The 23,737-nt window shown below is 37.6% G+C and overlaps 2 protein-coding genes and 1 pseudogene across 27 annotated transcripts in view; 2 read left to right on the top strand and 1 right to left on the bottom strand.

Moving 5' to 3' along the window:
- NUP37 (nucleoporin 37) overlaps nucleotides 1-3,548 on the bottom strand; it is a 41,071-nt gene extending 37,523 nt beyond the window's left edge. Inside the window, exons 1-2 of the mRNA XM_082665796.1 lie at nucleotides 3,480-3,548; nucleotides 2,035-2,250 (exon numbers count right to left, since the gene is read on the bottom strand). Of these exons, the coding sequence (XP_082521922.1) occupies nucleotides 2,035-2,190 (156 nt within the window). The 5' untranslated portion in view covers nucleotides 2,191-2,250; nucleotides 3,480-3,548. The remainder of the gene's footprint in view (nucleotides 1-2,034; nucleotides 2,251-3,479) is intronic.
- A 3,935-nt stretch (nucleotides 3,549-7,483) lies between these two features.
- The window catches only part of PARPBP (PARP1 binding protein), a gene marked incomplete at both ends in the record, with an annotated part of 78,920 nt that continues 62,666 nt past the window's right edge, over nucleotides 7,484-23,737 (top strand). For 13 of the 25 annotated variants that reach the window (XM_082665908.1, XM_082665919.1, XM_082665930.1 and 10 more), the window contains 2 exons: nucleotides 7,484-7,636; nucleotides 18,212-18,445. In XM_082665908.1, the coding sequence (XP_082522034.1) occupies nucleotides 7,484-7,636; nucleotides 18,212-18,445 (387 nt within the window). The remainder of the gene's footprint in view (nucleotides 7,637-18,211; nucleotides 18,446-23,737) is intronic. The other 12 variants (XM_082665929.1, XM_082665912.1, XM_082665916.1 and 9 more) reach the window with 1 other exon arrangement.
- Nucleotides 14,582-15,898, top strand: LOC309829763 (E3 ubiquitin-protein ligase RNF149-like; annotated as a pseudogene). Its single transcript has one exon. The product of its transcript is annotated as an E3 ubiquitin-protein ligase RNF149-like (transcript).

A 23,737-nucleotide genomic window follows, 5' to 3' on the forward strand; every position in this document is an offset into this window, starting at 1 on the left:
CACCTCTGCCTTTTCTTTTTTCCTTATTTCTTCTGCCTTTTTGACTTTCTCCCTCAACATTTTTTTAGCTGAACATAAACTAGAGCTAAAGCATATTTTTTCAGTACTTTTGAACACAATTCTATGTTTACTGCTATTAATTTTAAAAGTAATGAAGCAAAATATCAATTTTATCTGTAGGGGGCTGCCTTCTTCTTTTGTAGGTTAGTAGCCTGTATTAGAAAAATGGTTTCCCTTCAGTCTTTTTCAAGACTGTGTTACATTATTTCTGTTAATCATGTGACTTTTTATGATCCTAACCTGATAGTCCAGCTGAAATTAGGCCAAGGACCATATTTAGCCTAAAAGCTAGAAATTCCTACCCCAACCCTAGGAGACAACATGGGATAACATAAGAGCTTTTGTATTCTACTCAGACACCAACAAACTGAAGCTTTTAATTCATACTTTCTCCTTAGGATAAATATACACACAGTCTAATTATGTATAACCTAATACATTTATTGCACTGTAAAATGATAAACTGCATTTATGATGTCAAAATACTGTAAGATACCAAACTGCCTCCTCAGTAAAAGAGGAAATAATATTTACAATGTTTATAATATCACTTTGGTGTAAAGTTTAAATCTTGAAAATTGGTCACTGTCAAATTACCTCATTGATTAACCTCAATTTTGGAAATAGTGTTCCATGAATAACATTCTAATAAATAAAGGATTAACCAGAGATTCCTGAGGGTTGACCTCTCATTGTTCAAAGTCTCTCTTACATGTAGAACTGGCTTTCTTGTGAGAAAAGATGGTGTGCACCACACCATCAAATATGGGGCTGTGCCTGAGTGTCACCAATGACCAAATCAATGACAGCTAAAACATACATATGTATTAAATCTGTCAGATGCCTTCCAGGAACTGTACATGCTAACTCATGACATTCTCACAAAACCCTATTAAGTGCAGTTGACCCTTGAACAACATGAGTTTGAACTGTGTGGATCCACTTATATGCAGATTTTTTTCAAGACATACATACTATAGGATTATATGATCAGCTGTTGGTTGAATCCACATATGAGGAACCAGGGTACTATAGTTACACCTGGATTTTGACCGCACCTATTGGCACCCTTCACCTCTGCATTGTTCAAGGGTCAAGTGTATTATCTTCCTCATTTTTATGAGGTTAAGTACCTGTTCAAGGCCATATAGCTATTAAGAGGTAAAGCCAGGAAGGAGTAAAAACCTAGCCATTTTGGCTCCAGAGTTCACTGTCTTAATGACTATGTTAAACTGACTGTTCAATGAGTATGATCTCACACTTTGTATACTCTAGATGTATAAAAAGTATGACAGCATATTAATAGGAAAGCTGAATATCATCATAGCTATAAAATCTCCTGGAGGATCGTTTTTTAAGCTCTCAATACTAGCTTGTTTCCTATGTTAAACTGGAATGTATCAACAGAAAAGCTGGATTTAGTAATTAATCAGATCTCATCGAATTGATATTTTTCCCTGTACATATGTTCAGTTAATCATAAACTTCAATTACCAGAATATTCCATTTCTAATCACGAGGCACAAGAGAAGTCTTATATACATAGGCTTTCCCCTGAACAACAGCAGGAGTTAGGGCGATGACCCTCCTTGCAGTCAAAAATCCTATTATAACTTGCACTAGGCCCTCCCTGTGGGCAGCTCCTTGGCATCTGCAGATTCAACTAACTTAAGATCCTATAGTATCCTAATATTTACTACTGAAAAAAGTCCACGTATAAGTGAACCATGCAGTTCAAACCCGTGTTGTTCAAGGGTCAACTACATTCTTTTTAACTATTTATTTAATGTTTGCACAAATATCAGGTATATATTATTGGGAATGTCTTTCTCAGTAGTTCTTCACATCATTTTTTTTTTAAACATTCAAACTCAATATACTTTTAAAGTTTAGCCGAAGTTTACCAAAGTTTGTATAAGTTTTCTTATCAATGAAATATTTTCACTGTCATTCACTGCAGTTTTGTACACTAACCTGAAATGTACATGTGCCAATGACCACGAAATTATTGCCACCATATGCAATTAGGTTTCCTGAATCCCCACTCTCAAAGGGATTGAATTCTACCACATGCACATAATCTTCGCAATCCACAGTGTAGGCAGCATTTCTTGTGGCATCTTGCTTCATCCTGTATGGCAAAACTTGTGCAGTTGTAAAAATAGCCTTCTATCGGACAAGGTCACGAAACTGTGGATTACAGCACAGGAACAGTTAGATAGAAACCGTCAAAGGATTACTTTACACAATTAATCAAAATAAGGATGTGACTTCCAGCAGATCAAAAAAAAATTACTTATTCATATACTTTGTGAATGATACTTGCAGAATAAGTCACCACAAAATTCTGCTTAGTTTAAAAGATACAGTGAGTACTTAAAGATGGAATCACATTAATAGTAAATATATTCATAAAAAATTAATGATAGCTAACATTCATGGAGCACTATTTGCAGGTGCCACGTTAAGTATTTTACTGACATTATCACATCTAATACTTACACAAGCCTAAGAGGGAGGTGCTCTGATCCCCATTTTACAGATGAAGAAATCGAGACTTTAGATGGTTAACTAGCTTTCCAAGCTCATAACAGGAGCCAGAATTTGAGACCTTCCTAAGTGTTGGACACCAGTACCAGAGAAGAAAAACAGACTCCTGCCTTGAAGGAGCTCACAATCCAGGGTTATTTGTGATTCAGTGTGAAAAGTGCTTTACTATAAGCAGATACAAAATATACGATCTGGAGGAAGGAGTGCCAACATGGGATACAAAAATAATATTCATAAAGCCAGGCACAAAACTTCATGGGCTGGTGGGCATTCTAGAAGTAGCATTCCCAGATGAGACTTATGGATTCTAAAGAGGTCAGTTTTTTTCTGTCCTTGTTGTTTTGTTTTTTTTAATTGGACGGTAGTTGTCCTGAAAACATCTGGGCTCCATAACAAACACATCAAACACCTGATGAGTATTTACTGAGAATCATATGAGATGAGCTGCACCTCGGGGAATCTGTAAACTAGAAACCTTAAGGGGACTGAAAATTGTTAAGGGTGACCAACAGGTAAGATATCAGTGTGGGAAGTGCAAAAGATTCCAGATCCGGAAACTCGGTCCCTAATTGCTCATTAAAGTAGTGCCCAGTCTAATTACAGTCTCAGGGTCTCACTGTATAAGGCGGGCTGGACTTGCCCTTCTAAAACTGCTAAGACAGAGGAGGGAGGGAACAAGAGAAGTCCCGGCAGAGCCCCGACGCCTGTCAAGTCCCGCGAGACCCCGCTACCACCTCCCGGAGCCCGAGGTCGGAGGGAAGTGGGGGGGAACGGCCCGGGGAGAGGAGGAACTTCCAGAGATAGAGTAGAGGCGTGGGGCGGCCGGGAGCACAGACGGGCTGCTCCTTGGGCTCACGCCCGATACGCACCTGAGGGCGCCTGGAAGCAGCTAAAGGGGAGCTAGTCTTCGCCAAGGGCTGCTCCGCGCCGGTTCTGCTTCCGGGTCAGAGGGCGGGAGCTGCGATTGGCTCCCCGACCCTCCCGCGATATTTAAAATGTAAACGCGCGGTCACTCATTGCAGCCGGGTTGGAGCTTTCTTCAGGCGAGTCTGCACCTCCCGGTTCTCCCCCGAGCCAGGTGAGTGTCGCCTCCTCCTCGCCCGCCTGTCACACTTTAAGTGGTGATTCAAGCGCGGCTTGTGAGGAGATTTTTCGGTAACAGCAGAGCGCCATGTGACCGGTATTATTTGTGCAGTGTCTTTGCACTGGGGCCTGGTTTGGTCTGGGGGTGTTGAACAGAGTTCGTAGGTTCCAGTGATGGAGCTGAAAGGACCTGAGGTATCATCTGCTGACTGGATGAATAAGGCTCACAGAGCCCTACTTAGATTCATTAGTTAGGCAGGAAACCAGGGTTCCAATCCTAAAGCGTACGTAGACTCCAATTCCTCTGCTTTCGCCCTCTCCCTGTTATATCCTCCCAAGGAACTGTTAGGACCTGCATTCTGACCGTGAACAGCAACGACACCCCCTTTTTTTTTATTGAGCATCTACTAAGTGCCCGGCACTAGGTGGATTATTTACTCGCCTCACTAACGTCTCCTAATTTTATGAGGTAGGAGATAATCTTCCCTCTTTTACAGGTGAAGAAATTTAGGCTCATCAGAGCTTTTTGTATAGTTCAGCCTGACATTCAGAATGCTTGCATATTCGTTGTCTCATTGATTTGTGGAAAGTATTATATCTCTACCTAGGCAGTCAGGTGTAAGGCTTATTGTCTGGGCTCACACAGCCAGCTAGCTACTGGAAGAGTTGAGGCTAGACCAAGCTTGGCAAACTAGTGGCACTACCTGTTATTGTGCAGACAGTTCCTGAGCTAAGAATGGCTTTTATATGTTTGGATGGTTGGAAAAAAAAAAATCAAGAGAAGAATAATATTTTGTGACATGTGAAAATTATTATGATATTCAAATTTCAGTTTCTGTAAAGTTTTGCTGAAGCCCACTATACTCATTTGTTTATGTATTGTCTGTGGCTAGTTTCACACTGCAAGGTCAAGTTGAGTAGTTGGCAGAGACCCGATGGCCTGAACGCCTCAAAAGTTTACTATTTGAACCTTTCCAAAAGTATGCTGACCCTTCGATGAGATTCACTTTTACATGTGCCAGTCATAGTTGTAAAAGCTTACCTTGTATTTATGTCATTTGCTTTTCACAAAACCCTGTGAGTTAGGAGTATTATTATTTTCATCTTCAGTACAGTACAAGGAAGCTGAGACAGGGAGAGGTGACATAACTTGGAAAAGGTCTCACAGCTTTTAAGTGGTGGAGTCAGAATTCAGAACCATCTAATTCCAGATTAGTCTTCATTATTAGCAATCCAAACTCATAGTATCTTCAAATAATATCAGTAAATAATTTACTACTGAAGATTGATTTTAGGCAAACTAGTCATATCACTGAAGCTTTATTTCTTCACTTTATGTTTTTTTTTCTTTTAAGAGATGAAGGGGATATTTTGAAGAGAATTTTACTATTTACTAGGATATATAGTTTTATAGATATTTTAATTTATAGTCTTCTACCTGTGTCTTTAAATTGCATCACTGATTATATTTATAAATTATTATTTTGTAAATGGCACATGCCCATTTTTTTGATCATACAAACCCAAGATACCTGGTAAACACCCTGGATTCTGTTTATGTCACATAAAAAAAGAAGAAAAAGATAACAGAGGAGTAAGTAAATGGAAGTGTGTACAGTAAAATACCCCAAGTAAGATAATGGCATGTGACTGTGCTGGAGACTGGGGTACTTAAAAGGAAGTAGGGAAAATAAGGTTTAGAGGCATGTCTGTACACTCAGAGAAAGGAATTGGCTGCCTCATATAGGCTTGAGTATATAAAACATTGGAACTACATCCAATTATTTTGAAAGGCCTTTGTCTATCAGGAGAAGTTATGTAATATAGTGATTTAAGAGCACAGCTTGGATTTGGGCATCTTGGATTTAGGTCTATTTCCCCATTTGCTAGCTGAGTGGCATAGGGTATTGCTTTCTTCAGATGTAAAATGAGGATAATAATAGACCTTCTTCATAGGACTCCTGTGAAGATTGAATAAGGTAATATTAAGCTTTTTAAAAAAAATTTTTTCACTTTATTTATTTTTGGCTGCATTGGGTCTTCGTTGCTGTGTGTGGGCTTTCTCTAGTTGTGGCGAGCGGGGGCTACTGTTTGTTGCGGTGCGCAGGCTTCTCACTGCAGTGAGAAGCACTGCTTCTTCCCTTGTTGTGGAACACGGGCTCTAGGCACGTGGGCTTTGGCAGCCGCAGCACGCAGGCTCAGCAGTTGTGGCGCACGGGCTTAGTTGCTCCGTGGCACGTGGGATCTTCCTGGACCAGGGCTTGAACCCGTGTCCCCTGCATTGGCAGGCGGATTCTTAACCACTGTGCCACCAGGGAAGCCCATATTAAGCTTTTGAAAAGTATCTGGCACCAAGAAAGCTTCTAAATATTATCTATTACTGTATTGGTTATCTATTGCTGTGTAACAAAGCACTCTGAAATTTAGTGGCTTTAAGACAACAACAATTTTAAATGTTTATGATTTTCTGGATCAGCGATTTGGGCTGGACTTAGTTATGTGGTTCTGCCGGTCTTGCCTAGGATCACTTATGGTGCTGTATTTCATCTGGCAGGTTGATTGGGTCTAGGTAATCTAAGCCTCACTCACTTGTCTTTCAGTTGGTATTGGTTGTCAGCTGGAGTGCCTTGGCTCTCCTCCATATGGCCTTTCCAGCAGGCTAACTAGCACTTCTTCATATGTCATTCTGAGAGTAGCAAGAGAGTAAGAGCTAAAACTGCAAGGCCTGTGTCAGGAGGTCCCCAAGGTCACCTCAGGTTGAATAATTTACTAAGAGGACTCAGAGGACTCAGCATACAGTTGTACTCATGCTATAATATATTACAACAAAAAGATGCCAAGCAAAATCAGCAAAGGGACAAGGTATTGATACATGGGGTGAAGTCCAGGGGAGATCAGGCACAAGCCTCCAAAAGTCTTCTCTTAGTGGAGTCACACAGGATATACTTAATTCTACCAGCAACAAGTTACAACAACACATGAAATGTTATCTGTCAGGGAAGCTCTTTAGAGATTCAGTGCCCAGGGAATCTACTGAGGTCTGAACATGTAGGTACCCTCTATGTTCCCAAATTCCAGACTCAAAAGAAAAGCATATGTTCAGCATAAGCTATATTATTTATACAAATAGTTGAGGCACAGTGAACCATTCTTACAGGAAATCGTCCTGAAATCTAAGTTCCCAGATGCCAACCCTGTAAGCAGGCTTTTCAAAGGGTAGTAGTCAGGCCTGCTATATTAACTCTTTTCAGCATGGGCCTTTTGGAACTAGATCTAGGCTCGGAACTCCCATGATGTCATTCTTGACACATTTTATTGGTCAAATCAAGTCACAAGGCTGACCCAGATTCAAAGGGGTGGAAAATAGACCATCCCTTTTGGGACAGTATAGGGATAGGAGGAAATTGTTTCTTTTGCGTTTTACCGTAGATGTTACCATCTATCTCAAAATAAGTATTTTAAAAAATACAGCTTTAATTAGCTACGTTTGTGTCTATAATTATGTTTGCAGAATTTGCATTTATCTGTTTTGTATGAATTTTCAGATTGAAGGTTGAATTTTGTTATTTTCAAAGATTTGGCTTAAGAAAACTAGAGGAGAGGAAAATACGATTGGGCAGAAATTGTATTATTCTGTTTTCCTAAATTTAATTAAAAGCAATCTTATAAATATGAAAAGACCTTGTTCACTATTTATTTTTCTGTAACTCTGCTTCCTTATACATGTTAAATATCAATTTCCAACTAAAATAAGGCTTTTTAACATTGCCTTCTGTCTTACTTTAAGAGGATGGCTGTGCTTAATCAGAAGTCTGTCTTGGATATGATTAAAGAGTTCAGAAGGAATTGGCACACTTTTTGTAACTCTGAGAGAACTACTGTATGTGGTGCAGACTCCATGCTCTTGGCATTGCAGCTTTCCATGGCAGAGAACAACAAACAGGTTAGTAGACTGTATTTAGGTTAACTTTTTTTTTTAAGTGAATTTTGTTTGCTGCACATTTGAATAAACTTAATTACATTAATTTCTTTGCAGTATATGCTCTCCTATGATAATATCAATATACTGTATTCACAAATGCCTCTGCATATATTTGTCAAAATGTTACAATTGGATTTGAAATGATTTGTTTCAAAATTAAGGCTTTTATATGTATAATTTGACATGGGACATGCACATTTGATATTTAATTTAAAATCTTAAGGTAAACATACAACTATTATGATTATGGTTAAAAATTATTTTTATTTGATATAACTTCTTCTCTGAAAAGTTCTAGAAAGCACACATAAATAATGTTTATTTAATGCAAGTATTTTATGACTAATTTCAGGCTCTGTAGTATAGGTTAATTATTCCTAAGCCAGGCTGTGAAGCAGAATCATTTGGGAGGGCTTTTAAAAAATACTGGCTTCTGGGGCTTCCCTGGTGGCGCAGTGGTCGAGAGTCCACCTGCCGATGCAGGGGACACGGGTTCATGCCCCGGTCCGGGAAGATCCCACGTGCCGCGGAGCAGCTGGGCCCGTGAGCCATGGCCGCTGAGCCTGCATGTCCAGAGCCTGTGCTCCGCAGTGGGAGAGGCCACAACAGTGAGAGGCCCGCGTACCGCAAAAAAAAAAAAACTGGCTTCTGTACCCCAGTCTTGGACACTGATTTTCCTAATCTGCACTGAGACCCTGGAAATTGTCTTTTTTTTAACCTTTTAATCTTTTTTTAACCTGAAATGATTCTTACACAGTCGGCTTGGGCCAAACCAGTGTTTGGAATAAGCTCTACCTAAGGGGCTAGAGGCATTCAGATGAGAGAAGGATGAATGTAGGCTGGAGTGGTAAGGAAAGCCTTCTTGGATTTTATATAATATACTTAAAGGAGAGAAGTCTTTGGATGGGAAGAATTTAAAGAAGCGATGAAGGAAGGGAAAAGTCAGTTCAGTGGAAGCATCCAGGGGGATTAAAATCATGATAGTTTGAAAATGGTAAGGAGACTGTCTTGACTAGAGAAGAAGATTTTTGAAGGGTGGAATGGTTTCAATAGGTCTGTTGGGCTAGATAGTGAAATGGCATTCTGATGAATTTTTTTTTTTTTTTTTTTGGCTGTGCCACGCCGCATGTGGGATCTTAGTTCCCCAACTAGGGATCGAAGCCGTGCCCCCTGCATTGGAAGCGTGGAGTCTTAACTACTGGACTGCCAGGGAAGTCCCTGATGAATTATTTTAATCCTATAAGTCACTAGTTCCCAGACTTTTAGATTTCATTTACCAATAAAATTTCCCCCCCAAATTGGATATTGACAGGTTTGAACATTTCTCATGTTAGCACGTAAAGCCATTGAGAAAAAATAGTGACTAGAACCATCATTTTGAAAAAGGAAGAATAATTTAACACCTGAAAATTAGGAATTCTATAATCTTAAAACAAGAGATAGTTTTTCCTAAGTGTGGATAGTTTGCTGTTTTGCATATTTAAAACAATGTTTATTAAGATAAATTTTGAACATAGAAAAATTTTGACAAAATTCTATCTTAGGTAGTCAGTTATTCTTTCCACACATTTATTAAGTTCTTAGAATAACGTTATTCTAAGAATATACATATTCTAGGAATATACCACTGAAAGAAATACCTGCTCTTATGGGATTTATCTTCTAGTGAGGAGAGACAGATAATTCTCTAATAAATAAGATATTTAGCATTTTAGGTCATAATAAGTGCTGCAGAGGAAAATAAAATAGAGATGCTACTAAGGAGTGTTTAGAGTTTGGGGTGGGAGAGTTCTTGTGATTTGGAATAGGGTGGTCAAGGAAGGCCTCATCAAGATGATGCCATCTGAACAAAGATTTGAAAGGGGGGAAGAAGGAAGAGTTGTGGAAATTTTTGTGGCAAGGGACTACCAAGCAACGGGAACAGCAGATGCAAGGGCCCTGAGGTAGAAAATGCCTCGCATGTTCAAGGCATAGCAAGGAGGCCAGTACAACTGTTTAGCTGTCTATATACATGTTAATTTCTTCCCTTTCTTCCTCCTTGCCCCAGATTGCTTTTTTTTTTTTTTTTTTTTTTTTTTTTTTTTTGTGGTGCGTGGGCCTCTCACTGTTGTGGCCTCTCCCGTTGCAGAGCACAGGCTCTGGACACGCAGGCTCAGCGGCCATGGCTCACGGGCCCAGCTGCTCTGTGGCACGTGGGATGTTCCCGGACTGGGGCACGAACCTGTGTCCCCTGCATCGGCAGGCGGACTCTCAACCACTGCACCACCAGGGAAGCCCCCCTAAACACTCTTGGTGTTGTACATTCTGTGAGTTTTGACAAATGTATAATGATATATGTCCACCATTATAGTATGTATGGAATAGTTTCACTGCCCTAAAAACCCTCTGTGCTCTACTATTCATCTTTCCCTCTCCTCAGTCCCTGGAAACCACTGATCTTTTTACTGTCACCATAGTTCTGCCTTTTTCAGAGTGTCACATATTTGGAACATAGTATATAGCCTTTTCAGATTGACTTCTTTCATTTAGTAATATGCATTTAAGGTTCCTCTGTGTCTTTTCACGGTGTGATAGCTCATTTCTTTTTAGCAGTGCATGATATTCTGTTATATGGATGTATCACTTTATTTATCCATTCACCTTGTTTTACTTTTCTTTCAACCAATAGTCAAAGATTCCACATTTAATAGTTTTTTAGCTTAATGGTGACATAATTATTAGATTTTCTGCTAATGTCCTCTTTATTTCTAAGAGCCCTTTTTTGTTCTCTTTTTATAATGTCATACTGTTCTTGATTCCTGGGTCTAATATTTTCTCCTTTGAGACTATTAATAATATTTTGTTGAGGTTTTCATCTTCTTGCATAATGTGTTTCCTCCAAGTTCCTTGTTTTTGTTAGTTTTATTTGGGAAGGACTTCCTTTCTTCTGATTAGAGACTTCCTTCATGGTGATCCTTGGCCATCCACCTATATTTAAGTGGAGCACTAAAATGTTTATTGGAAGCTCTTTGTGCAGGGTTAGGGCTTGTCAACCTGATCTTACTGGGCCATTTGGTTGGAGAAGCTTTGATGTTGATATCTTTAGGATATCCCTTTTGGAACAGTTTCCTCGGAAAAGAGTCTTCTTTCCTCCTGCATGAAGGGTGTAAAGTTGAGCTGCCTATGTGATGGGTGCCTGAAAAGTGTGTCAAAATTTAGAATATAAAATGTCATGTGATTCCTATGATTTTCATTTGGGCTCTCTTCCTTAGCTGCATTCTTCAATCCAGAGACTATTTTACCCTGTCCAGGGAATAAACCCCCAATTTTCTGTCAAGGTAGATGACTGGTTTCCCCTATCTCAGCAGAAACTAAGTATTAGGCAAAAATCTGAGTGAAGATTACCCAGAGAGGTAAGCACAATGCTGAGACTGCTTCAGAAATCTTCACCAGCAAGTATCTCTACCATCACCTTCTGCTGGGCAGATTTTGTTCTAGTGGACACAGTAAGAGTGTTGATCTTTAGGGGCTTTTGGCTGTATATGGAAGGTGGGCAAGGAATGTCTCTGATCCAGTTTCCTGCCTTCTTATGGTCAGCTTTGTCTCCTAAACTTTGTGCTCAGAGTTCATAAAAATCAGGTTCTTAAATGCCAGGGCGTGGTAGACACCAGGGAAGCACAGACCCTGCCATTTGCTTACCCTTCTGTATTGGCACTTTTTCACTGCTTTTGACCTTTTGTAATTTCCCTTCTCTTATGGACAATTCAGTCATGCTTAATAAAAGTTTTCCTATTTTCTCCTGTAATTTTAGGTATTTTATACCAGGAGGTGCTTCTCTGTATATCCAGTTGTACAAATTGCACTGTTAAAGTGTCTGTTTTAAAATTATAACAAATGGTATACATTTTTCTGCGTCTTGGTTTTATCATCCAACATTGTTTTCAGGACTTCATCAGGTACTGATAGACAGAAAATTTGATACGATTTATTCATCTTAACAGTCATCCTTTGTGTGACTGATACATTTTATTCGTAGATGGACTTTTGGGTTGTTTGAAGTTGTTTGGTATTACAGTTTTGCACTGAAATGAGGTGTCTGTGCACTGAGCAAGACGTAATCTAAGCCCCATACTCAGTGGGTCATATAGTAGGTACATCTTTAATTTGCCTTGATACTTCCATACTGCTCTTCAACTTGGCTGTTAGAATTGACATTTATATCAACAGTGTAGGAGAGTACCATTTTCTTATTTCTCTTCATATTAGGTGTTATCAAACTTCATTAGAAAAGAAAAAAAGTGATATTTCATTTTGATTTTTCTGCTAGCTAAAGCATTTAGCACCTTTTAAAATTCTTATCTGACCATTTAGGTATCCTTTTTTGAACTGTTTATTCATTTCCTGTGCTTATTTTACTGTCAACTTATTTTTGTCTCTTTCTCACTCTTTGAAAGAGTTGTACATATATTTTAGATATATGTTATACACTTTGTTGATATCTTCCAGTGCGCTCCGTTTACCCACTTTCACTGGATATACTTCCTGTTTCACCAGTATTCATATGCTAGACCTCTCTACGGAGTCTTACTCTGGTATGGTCAAGTACTCACTGGACATTTTACCTTGATTACTGTCTCCACATCAATTTTTAAAAGTAGATCACATTGTTTGCTTCCTCAACTTACCACCTACCTTACCTTCCACACTCAGTCACTGAAGCTAGATACCTAAGGACCATCATAGGGTCTCTTTCCTTTGCTCCCCTTTGTAATTCATTTTCAAGTCTTGCCAATTTTACTGCCTGAGCATTTTAAAAAAAATCTGTCCTTCTTTAGTAATCTGAAGAAATGGTACTAAGGTAAATAATATATTATGAGGGTATTGTATAATGGAATGGGCCAGCTTAAGGTTAAACCTTGGTGACCATGCACTAGAAAATAAGGAGAGAGAGAAAGTGAAATTATTAAGAATCATTATTGAATAGTGATTGAGGACTATTGTTCTGGAATCAAACAGACCATGTTCAAATCACCTCCTTTGTTCGTTTATGAATAATTAAAAAAATATATCCACAAGCTAAGTGAAATGTACCCTGAAGAAAATTTAGTTCTCATTGTAAAAATTTTGACATATTGAAATATTCAATACAAGTCACTTTTTCTTCAGGATTTGTCTATGTAGCATTCACTCAGTATCACTTTCTACTTGTTAATTTTCTACTTGTTAATTCACTTTGAAAATTCAGACTCTGGGTGGGAAAGAAGAGGAAAGATGAATTGCAACTAAACTTTTCCAAGTTCATGTATATATGCATGCACGTGTGCAGTGGATATGGTGGGTCGTGGGTCAGTTTTACTTTAACTCTCCATGTACAGAGTCAGCTCAGGCATCCCCATCTGTGCTCAGACTTCAAGTCACTTGGCAATGTGAAACAACATACACTTGCCTGCAGGTGCATTCATAAGTAGCAGATAGTAATAAAAAGGTGGAGTTGGTTGTATATATCCTTCACCTATATTTTCCACCCTCTACTTTGAGCTCTGTTTAGTTTTTTAATTCTCTGAAGTTTGAGAACATAGGCCCCTAAAGTAATAGTCTTTACAATAACATTTGATTACAATGAAACCTTTGAATACCTGGTAGAGTTGTTAGTCTGTTTATTGGTGCGCTTGTTTTCTTAACTGCTTTAGTGGGGAGAAAGAAAATAACTTTTGAGTTTTAGGGTCTTGGAATATTTTCTTAGGTGGGGGGATATTTTAGCTTAAATAATATAACACCTCTCTAGCAGTTTTAATACCGCTAAAGATTTAAGCTATTATAGATTCACTGAGGATTATTAATTTCGTTATATGGCAAATATGTATAACTTCATTACTACATTGCAAATAAAATTTTAGCCTTTCTTTTCTTCGGAATTGGCTTCATAGTTTTAATTTGTCTGGCCATTATGTTATTAAGGCTGTTATTCACCTTAAGTAGCCTTAAGAACATTACAAATGGTCCTTTGGATGAAACAAAGCTATTAATTTTATAGCTTCATAGGAAGCAATCACAGCACCTGGGGTTGACTGTTAGATTTGAAAATGATCCAACAGTGACATAACAAATAAGAAGAAACTTTTTAAAATTGTATTACATTTACCTACTACCCTTCCCCCAACAAACAAATAATTATTTTACTTTGAATAAGAAAAGAGAAAGGAAACTGACAGTTTTTATTACCTAACATTTATCAGGTGTTATTTAATCTGTACAGTCTTACTTTATAACCAAGGAAGCTGAGCCAGAGGGATTTCAGTATCTTACTCAAGGTCACACAGCCAATTAATGCTCTTAAGTAAATCTGTTATCTTTTCTCTTTCCATAACAAGAATTCCAGTTAGTTAAAAATGTAAAGTTTATTTAAAATTTTGAATAATTATAAAAGTAACTTTGGTAAAATGTAAAAAGTACAAGCGCTCTGATAAAACGTAACTCTCCATTTTTCTCATTTTATTCTTGTGAAATACAATCCTTCTTATGTCCATCAGAGAACTAAAGCATTGAACATTTTGAACTTCCTTCAGATATTAGCCAGCTGGCGTGTTTTCCTAGCAAAACATTTTCTGATTTGACCACAGACCCTCTCAATCAGTTGTTACTGGTTTGAATAACATTACGCTGTCATGGTGGGCACCTGATCATGAAAGCTGATATTTGGAGTGCATTTTTATTTGTATTTAAAATGTTTTTATAATCCCAGTATAAACACTGTTAATCTAGTCAAAACCTTTTCTCACAAGATCAAGAGCTTGTATGGGCCGCTGGGACTGGGTCTTCCCGGGCTCTGCAGTTGGCGTCGACTTCTCCGCGCTTTTTGGTGGCCTCGCACGCCAGCGCCCTCCGGCTCCCGCCCGGCCCTCTCCCAGTCAGCCCGGCGGCAGGGCCATGGCGTGGCGGCGGCGGCCCGAGGCCCGCAGCGGGGCCCGCGGCGCGCTGGCTCTGCTAGCGCTGGCCCTGTGCGCGCCCGGGACCCGGGGACCGGGGACCGGGGCCCGGGGCCGGGTGTTCCAGTGGTACTCGGCCATGGTGAGCACCGAGTACGTGGACCCGTAGGCCAACCAGAGCGTGCGGAGCGCCTCGGAGAGCGGCCGCTTTGGCGAGAGTTCGCCCAAGGAGGGCGCGCGGGGCCTGGTGGGCGTCCCGCACGCCGAGGACTGTGACCCCGAGGGTTGCGCGTCCTGCACGCGCTTCCTCGTGCCCCGCGACCGCGGGGGCGGCACCTTCAAGGACAAGGTGTTGGCGGCAGCGTGGTGGAACGCCTCGGCCGTGGTCCCGTACAACGAGGAGCGCCACGGGAACCTCACCGCGCCCTTGTCCCACTCGGGAACCGGAAATATAGTAGTCATTATTGTTAGCGACCCCAAAGGAAGAGAAATTGTGGATCTGGTGCAGAAAGACATTCCGGTCACAATGACCATAGGGCTCGGCACACGGCACGTACAGGAGTTCATCAGCAGTCAGTCAGTGGTGTTTGTGGCCATCGCCTTCATCACCATAATGATTATCTCATTAGCCTGCCTAATATTTTACTATATACAGCGCTTCCTATACACTGGCTCACAGTTTGGAAGTCAGAGCCATAGAAAGAAACAAAGAAACTTATTGGGCAGCTTCCTCTTCATACTGTAAAGCATGGAGAAAAGGGAATTGATGTTGATGCTGAAAGTTGTGCAGTGTGTATTGAAAATTTTAAAGGAAAGGATGTTATCAGAATCCTGCCATGCAAGCATATTTTTTATAGAGTATGCATTGACCCATGGCTTTTGGATCACCGAATGTGTCCAATGTGTAAACTTGATGTCATCAAAGCCCTGGGATATTGGGGAGAGCTTGAGGACATGCAGGAGACGCCCGCCCCAGAATCTCCCCCAGGGGCGTTTCGACTGCAGATCTGAGTCTTACTTTACCAGATGGTGACAGAAGTGACGCGGGCAGCTCAGCACTGCCCACCACCAGCGACTCCGTGCTGCCTTGCGAGGCCAGTTTTAAAGAGGATGATGGTGAAAACACGGCCTTGCTAGAGACAAGCAGGAGTGACCCTCAGTGTGAAGGACCTTTCTCCTGGCGTATAACCTGCCGGCAGTTTCATGGACAGAGCTTGGGCTTGAATTAAAGGACATTTTATTTTTTTTACTTTAGCACATAGTTTGTATATGTGAAAATAATGTACATTCTTTTACCTTTCAGGTTCTGATTTGATATACAAAGGGCTAAGATACTTTATTCTTAAAAATAATTTTTGATTAGTCTTCATATATTTATCTATTAAAATGTATCATAAGATTAATTCTAATCAAGGATGGTTCTAGACTAAGCACATTGAATTCAGACTAGTTCAAATGGAGTTGTGTGATTATATTCAGTAATTGATCACATGAGTTTCCCTGGAGGAAAGACTTTTTTAGAACATTAAACTTGTAAATGTGATGAGAGAAATCTATCGCTTCCTTGCACCTCTGTACTATAGAGAGATTTCCAGACCTTAGAGCACTTTCATTGTTGTTTTTTATTTGGAGTTATGGGAAAAGCACTGGTTGACTTTAGGATTTGCATTTCTCCCTTTCATTACCTAATTTCCTCTAACAACCTTGATGGGGAGGGAAGTTTTGTCCATTTTTTTCTGTACAAATAAAAAAAGCTACGATTCCGTATTGTGCACGAGCATGAAGTTCTTCATTGCTTGTTAAAGAAATGGAGTAGACAGACTCTGATGTACTCTGATATGGCGTTTTTGGGGGTAAATGATGAATATACTGATTCCAACTGCAGTTTAATCTTTACAGTTATAAAGGGTGGTAGATGGGGACTTTTCATTGCTGTTGTAACACAATAAACAAGTAACCAGTTTTCTTGAAAAAAATAAAAAAGCTTGTATAGTTTTACTTTAACTAGTTATAGTCATTAGGATGAGATTTGTACATTTATATTAGGCAAAATCTTAATTTATTTTTAACATGAAGGATGTTATACCAAAATAGTTTCTAGGAATTTTTGAGATAAAACAATTTAGTTTTGAAACTCTAAATAACTGGATTTATTTAACTTAAATACCACTTGGAAATTTTATGGTATGTAACCTTTGTGGGATTGGGAGGTAAAGTATACAATTTTGATGCAATGCTGAGATATTACAAATCTGTCTTACATTTGGGTTATGGGTCCAGTGTTTGAGAGTTACTCATTCTTTTGGTTGTTCATTGAACTAATTTCATGAAATATAATTAATTTTCGTAATTTTTATATAACAGGTCTCTACTCCAAGGACAATAAAGATAATTTCCTTAGTTGCCTCCATATGGTTGAGTAAAGAGTTAATTATTTTAAGGCAGTTTGAGCACCTTGTCTTAAATTTGGATAGTAGTTAGAAAATATCTTTATAAAAGATATAGAGATTTGAAAGAGTCAGATATGTAGAAAATAATATATTATTTGGCTGTGTTTGATTTCTTTCTATTATTCTTCATTGGCTAAAGATGATGTTATAATTTAGTTCCAATGACTAGTACTATTTAAATACGCACCCATTATTTTAAATGCTATTAATGGGAAGATATTGCTGTTAGCAGAAACTACTAGCATATTAACTATGGAAGAGGGCAACAAAATCTGCATCTCAAAACCATGTATGGATACTTAAAATTATTTGTTACTCATGCTGCAGAAAGGAGCAGTTAGAATTTTTTTACTGAATTAGGTCTATCATGTTTTGGAGGGCACCATTATTAATATCTGAGATATTAAGTGGGACGGAATGCAATCAATTAAAAATCTTCAGCATGTCCACTGAGATAATTTATCATGTAGATATTGAAGAAGAGGAAAAAACGAACAATTTTGTCTGATTAGTAACATCTGACAACTTATAGAAAGAAACCTGACTATGGCTTCTTAGCACTTGTTTGTTATAGTTTAGTGCGATGATGAGCAGGGAAGATTCAAAATTCTTTTCTGACCCCAAATTTTAGCACCGATATTTTGCTTCTGAAATAGTAATGAAATAAAACATAATTTTTTAAAATTTAATTTTTATGTTCATGCATTAAGACTAACACTTGGAATAATGTGATATGTAGGAATTCAGTATGACATGACAGTTTTAAATAAGAGATTAAAAATACATTAGCAAGAAGAACTAAAAGGAACTAAGTATTAACAGAATCAAATGTTTCCCCAGTCAATAGCACTTAAGTTCAGTTCACTGCTCACCCATCTCCCCACTTTGGGTAGAAGAAATTTAGTGAAGTTCAGGAAATAAGATGACTATATTTGCTAAATTTGTCATGTGCAAACTTATTATAGTTGTTCATATTTTTAAAAATCATCAAAATCTTTTTCTTTTATATCTGGTTTTAAAATTATGCCGTAGCTCAACTTTGATGTTCTTTTAAAATCCACAGGAATTCAATGTAGACTTTTCTATGACAAAATTCAGTTTGTACTTTCTATCTTAATTGTAAGTTAATGAATATCTAGCATCCAACTTTATCATTTTATTTTTGGCATTATCTCTTTCAGTACAGTGGAGAATTTACAGTCTCTCTCAGCGATGTCTTATTGACCTGGAAATACTTACTACATGAGAAATTGAACTTACCAGTTGAAAATATGAAAGTGATTGACCATTATGAGAACATTAGGAAGATTTATGATGATTTCTTAAAGAATAGTAACATGTTAGATATGATTGATGTTTATAAAAAATGTAATGTTTTGACTTCAAATTATGAAAATTATGCCAACATATCTCCTGTAAGTATTTTTTAAATAATTTTATCTTAATCAAATTAAAATTTGGCTAGATTTATTTTTACTTTAAATGATGGATCAGCATTTATAATAACTTGATAATGCTTTTGCTCTTTGGATCATGTTAAGAATGGAAAATTTAGCTACTTGAAAGCTAGTCGTTACTGGAGAGAAATATTTTGGTGGTAAATTTTGTTGAATTTGTGTTATTATTTGGTTCAAATATAAGGACAGCTACTTATTAGATCAAAACATTTTTAATAAATCAGTATCAAGTACGTGATTTCTTTTTGAATTATGTCAGGGATTGATTTTGTATTTTCTTGGTTTAATGTGCATCTGTTCATTTGGCATATATTGTATAAATGATTGCTATGACTCTTTCTATGGATTAGTAATAGTTTTTACTAAGATAGAGTATCATTTCATGAGGATAGTATGATGCAATATACATGAGGTAATACACTATTCCTTTTTTTTTGCAGACACATTCATTGCCTTATTTTTTTATAGAGTATAAATTTTAAAGTTAATGGAGTAGCATCCCTTGCAGTTTGGTTTTGTCTACATTATAGTTGATAAACTGTTTTAGAATATATTTGAATATATCTAGTTTGTTTTAAAGTATTGAAAATATATTTCTTTATCTTAACATATACCAAGTGCCACTAAAGTAGTAATTAAACAGTGGTAATAAAAGAATAATTGCAGCCATAACTAGAAGAAAATGTTTACTGGATTTTCTCAGATATTAAAATAGTTTATAAATATTACTATCTGATACTTGGGAATAATGTTTTGTCTGCTTAGAATAGAAACCACAATAACAGTTGTTTAAGACAATGGAAGTTTGTTTCATTCTTTTATAAAAGATGTCAAAAGGTTAGCATCTAGGACTGATATGATAGGTTCATGGTTATCAGATAGTACCTAGGATTTTACTGTCAGTCTGCTCTCCTATCTTAGTTCTTGACTTCTACCCTCAAGATCATTTGTGGTCCAAGATAGTTGTTGGAGCTCCAGACATTGTATCAACATTTCATGCAGCAGGAAATAGTAAGGGAGCACCACACTCTCTTTTCCTTTGAAAGAGATGTAGCTCTTTTGCTTCCATCTCATTAACCAAAGCTTAGTCATATGGCCAGACCAACATGCTAGCAAGGATGGAGAATATAGTCTTTATTCTGGGTAGTAATATGCCAGAAGATAAAAGAAAGCTCTGATACTAAGGAAGAAGGGGAGAATGGATACTGGCAGGCGGTTTGTTGTCTTTGCCTCATGGGGCTATCATGGAAACCTTTGCCTTTTTGTAACTTTCTCAAAATACATGCACACATGTGTACATGCATACCCACACATACTCATCCACACCATGATGAGGATACTTGTGAGTGAAGACAGTTTTTTTTATTCCTCTCTAGTTATGTTTTATTTGCTTACCTGTAGAGATGATTTTTAACTACTTTTCACAAAGTTAATTTAGAGAAGTTCATCAAACACAAGTATTAGATTGTAGGAACAACAAACATGAGTTTCTGATAAGCCAGTGAGAGTATAATCTGCCTGAGGTCTTTGTTTTCATTTTATCCTTTGCCTATAAGTCCTCTAATAAGTTTCTTCATTTAAGTGAATCAGCTTATAGTGTGAGATATATAAGGTTTTACATTTGAGGAAGTTCTGTCTCCAAATATCAATATGTCTCCTTTGAAGAACATCAGGAATGAAGTGGGAACTGCTGAGACGGTAATATATGAAGCAGAAAATTTTCTGCATTTAAATCTTAGAAGGCTAACAACTTGATCTCTGGTACTTATGTTACTCAAAGGAAATTTGCAGCGAGGAAAAAGTGAGCAGGAAAATATCCCTAGATCGACATTTCAAAAATATGCTAAATGTAACCCTAATTTATGCTAAAAGTATCTTTAAAGATACATATCAGAAAGTTCTAAATATTTCTGAGCTTCAGGGTCCTGAAATATCATGATCCTAATAAGCTTTTTCGTTTTTGATTTATTGTAGCCTAAATAAGGCAAGAATTAAGAGGAATTAAGATAAAGGTAAGACAGGGAAGTTCTGGGAACATAATTTGAATGATAGCCCTTTCTCCTTTGTTTCCTACTTTTATAATTCCTCTCCCGAGGAACATGGATGCAGGGCCCATGGGCATCTGGGAGCATAGAAGTCCTTGGATGCTAACTGGACTCTAAGTAAGGAGAATTGTTACAGAGATTGCTCTCATGAACTGAGTAATTATCTGGAGGACAAAATCAGAGACCTGGGCTGAGGAGCAGAAGTGGTAGGTCCTGAGAAGAGCTAAGCAGCCCTCAGAAATCTGAGGAAGGTCAATAAATGCCTTCTATGAGTGTGCCAGGGTTCTTTTACTCTCAAGAAGCAGCAGAGTAGCTGAGTGGATGGTCTTACTGTTGGTGAGGCTTGAGAGACCACAAGAAGACTGTTTTTCAGCCTAAGCAGGTGACTGGCAGCTTGCTTATTTCTCCACTGCTGCTCAATAAGGAGTAGAGACCATTTCAACTTCCATTACTCATAGAACTGTCATCACTTAATGGACCTCAACAGTCAGCTGGGCCCCAAAGAGCCAGTGAAGAGAAGCAACGGTCACCTAAGGGGTCTCAGTGGCCAGAAAGATGAATCAGCTAAGAACACACATGCCTAACAAAATAGAGCTGCTCGAAGGGAATGATAGCAAATTGAATCCAGCGAAATAATAAGTACTCAAGGAACTTCAAGTATATACCTAAACATAAGACTTTCTAGACATTAAAAAAAAAAGAAGAAAAGTTTTCCCAATGTAACAGATGAATTCAGACTCAAATTAGTATCCTGAAAGTCAAGTACAATAAGTAAAGCACAGAGTAAAACACATAAAGAAACAAAGAGGGAAAGTTAAGAAACTTGGAGGTTAGATCTAGAGGATTAAGAAACTTAGAGGTTAGATCTAGAGGATTTAACATATAAATGTTAGGAGTTCTAGAAGGAGAAAAAAGAACAGATGCAAAAGAGGCCATGATAAAATAAATCATATATTTGTTACAACTACATTTGTTATAATAAATATTTTCCTGAGTCTCCTAAGGAGTGTTTATGAAGTTCCAGGCTGAATTGATAAGAAATGACACATACCTAGACATATCCTGGTAAAATTCCTGAACTCTTAATTTCCTGGCAGAAAGAACAAGTTATTTAAAAAGAACAAAAAATTAAATAGCATGTCCTGAAAGTGACCTAAGAATTCCATCCTCAATCAAGATATCATTTATCAGCCAAGTTAAGGAAGGATTTGTGAGGATATGCAAAAATTTAAAGAATGTCATCATCATACCTCGTGTGAAGCATTTACCTTTCCAAAGACTAATAATTAAACAGATGAACTGGAGCAGCGGTCTATCTAGGGAAAGATGGTAGTGAGCACTAAAACTTGGAGTGTGTATGTGCAGTTAAAATGATAAGGATGGACTGGGAATATGTGAGCTAAAATGGAAGACTTACCCTAAGAGAGATTCTAATACTAGTTTAGAATTAAAACTGCTAAACTTCGTAGTTTGTTAGGGGTAAGTAGCAGGCATTATCACTTTTAAAAAAGAATAGAGAAATATGAATCTGATTTGAGTACAGGGAGAGTAAAGTCAACTATTAATGGAATGGAAAAAATGGAATGGAAAAAAAAAAGTACATCTTCCAAATAAGAGGATAAAAATACAGTGAGTAGCAACCTGTCAAATCAGTAAAGATACAAATCAGTAAAATTAATAGTGTACCACAGCAAATATATTGTGATTTTTATCTTGCCTAAGAAAGCTTTATGCTATATATATATATATTTTTTTTCTTTTTCTTGCGGTACGCGGGCCTCTCACTCTTGTGGCCTCTCCCATTGCGGAGCACAGGCTCCGGACGCTCAGGCTCAGCAGCCATGGCTCACCGGCCCAACCACTCCGTGGCATGTGGGACCTTCCCAGACCGGGGCCTGAACCCGTGTCCCCTGCATCGGCAGGCGGACTCTCAACTACTGCGCCACCAGGGAAGCCCTATGCTATATTATCTAGAGTCCTTGTCTAACTTTGAGGTCTAGGAACTGCTTTACACTAAAAATTATTTAGGACTAGAAGGAGATTTTGTTTATGTGGATTATATCTATTGATATTTTCCATATTAAAAATTAAAGAGAAATGTTTAAAATGTTTATCAGTTATTAAAATATTGATATTGAACCTATTACGTTTTAATATGAATAACATTGTTATGAAGAATAACTTTATTTTCCAAAAATAAAAAAATTGTGAGAATAGTGACATTGTTTTACATTTTTATGAGTATCTTTAATATCATGTGTGATAGAAAATACCTGGATTCACATGTCTGCTTCTATTTGATAAGTTAGTTTGATTGAAGTATATCAAGAAAATTCAGATTCACATACATAGTTGGAAAAGGAGGACTTCCCATATCCCCTGAATGGGTCTTAAGGACCTCAGAAGTACTTGGATCATACTTTGATACCCACTGAACTGATCTAGAATAATGTACTTTGCATGTAATTAAATAGGAAAGTGTTTTTTAACTAGAAGGTAATATTCTCCCATTTCTAAAAATAATATTGTGTTTATGGAAAAATAAATCTTTGCTTTCAGCATCTCTTCTGAAAACATAAGAACCACAAGTGTGAGTACTACCATTATTCAAAATTTGTTAAATAGTAAATTCTTATTTTGGTGATCTTGAATTTTGAGATTGAAAAATTGTATATGTTATAAACAACAAAATTCTAGGCTTTCTAGTTTTTTTTTTAATCACTTGATTAACTCTTTATGAGTACCAGCTTATCATATCAGTAGAATTGTGGCAAATGCTATTTCTTTTCAAGGAGTATATATTGGTGAGTTACTTTAGTTATAATTTTGCAATATCTCACTGGGCTTTGTTAATTCGGTTTGTCCCTTTCCTTCAGGTTTACTTATCAGGAATTGTGTGTGTGTTTGTGTTTGTACATACCTGTATAATCTTCAATCCCTTAGAATAAATGAAATAATATGGAGATATTGAGTAGTGTGTCAGGCTGAAAGCAAATATCTCTTTATAAATTATTTTTTCGTGGAAACTCTTATTTTGTTTGAAATATTGTGGCTTAGGAAAATAGATTTACTTATGTATATTCCAAAATGAAGCATTTATTGTGGGCATTAGCTAAGACTTTCTTCTGTACAAATAAAAGGCTCAGATGAAATTTCCAAGGTCATCTTTTAACTCTGAACTTGTAAAACTCTTTGAGTACAAATG

The sequence above is a fragment of the Grampus griseus genome, assembly GCF_964374135.1.
Source record: "Grampus griseus genome assembly, chromosome: 11".
Lineage (NCBI taxonomy): Eukaryota > Metazoa > Chordata > Mammalia > Artiodactyla > Delphinidae > Grampus > Grampus griseus.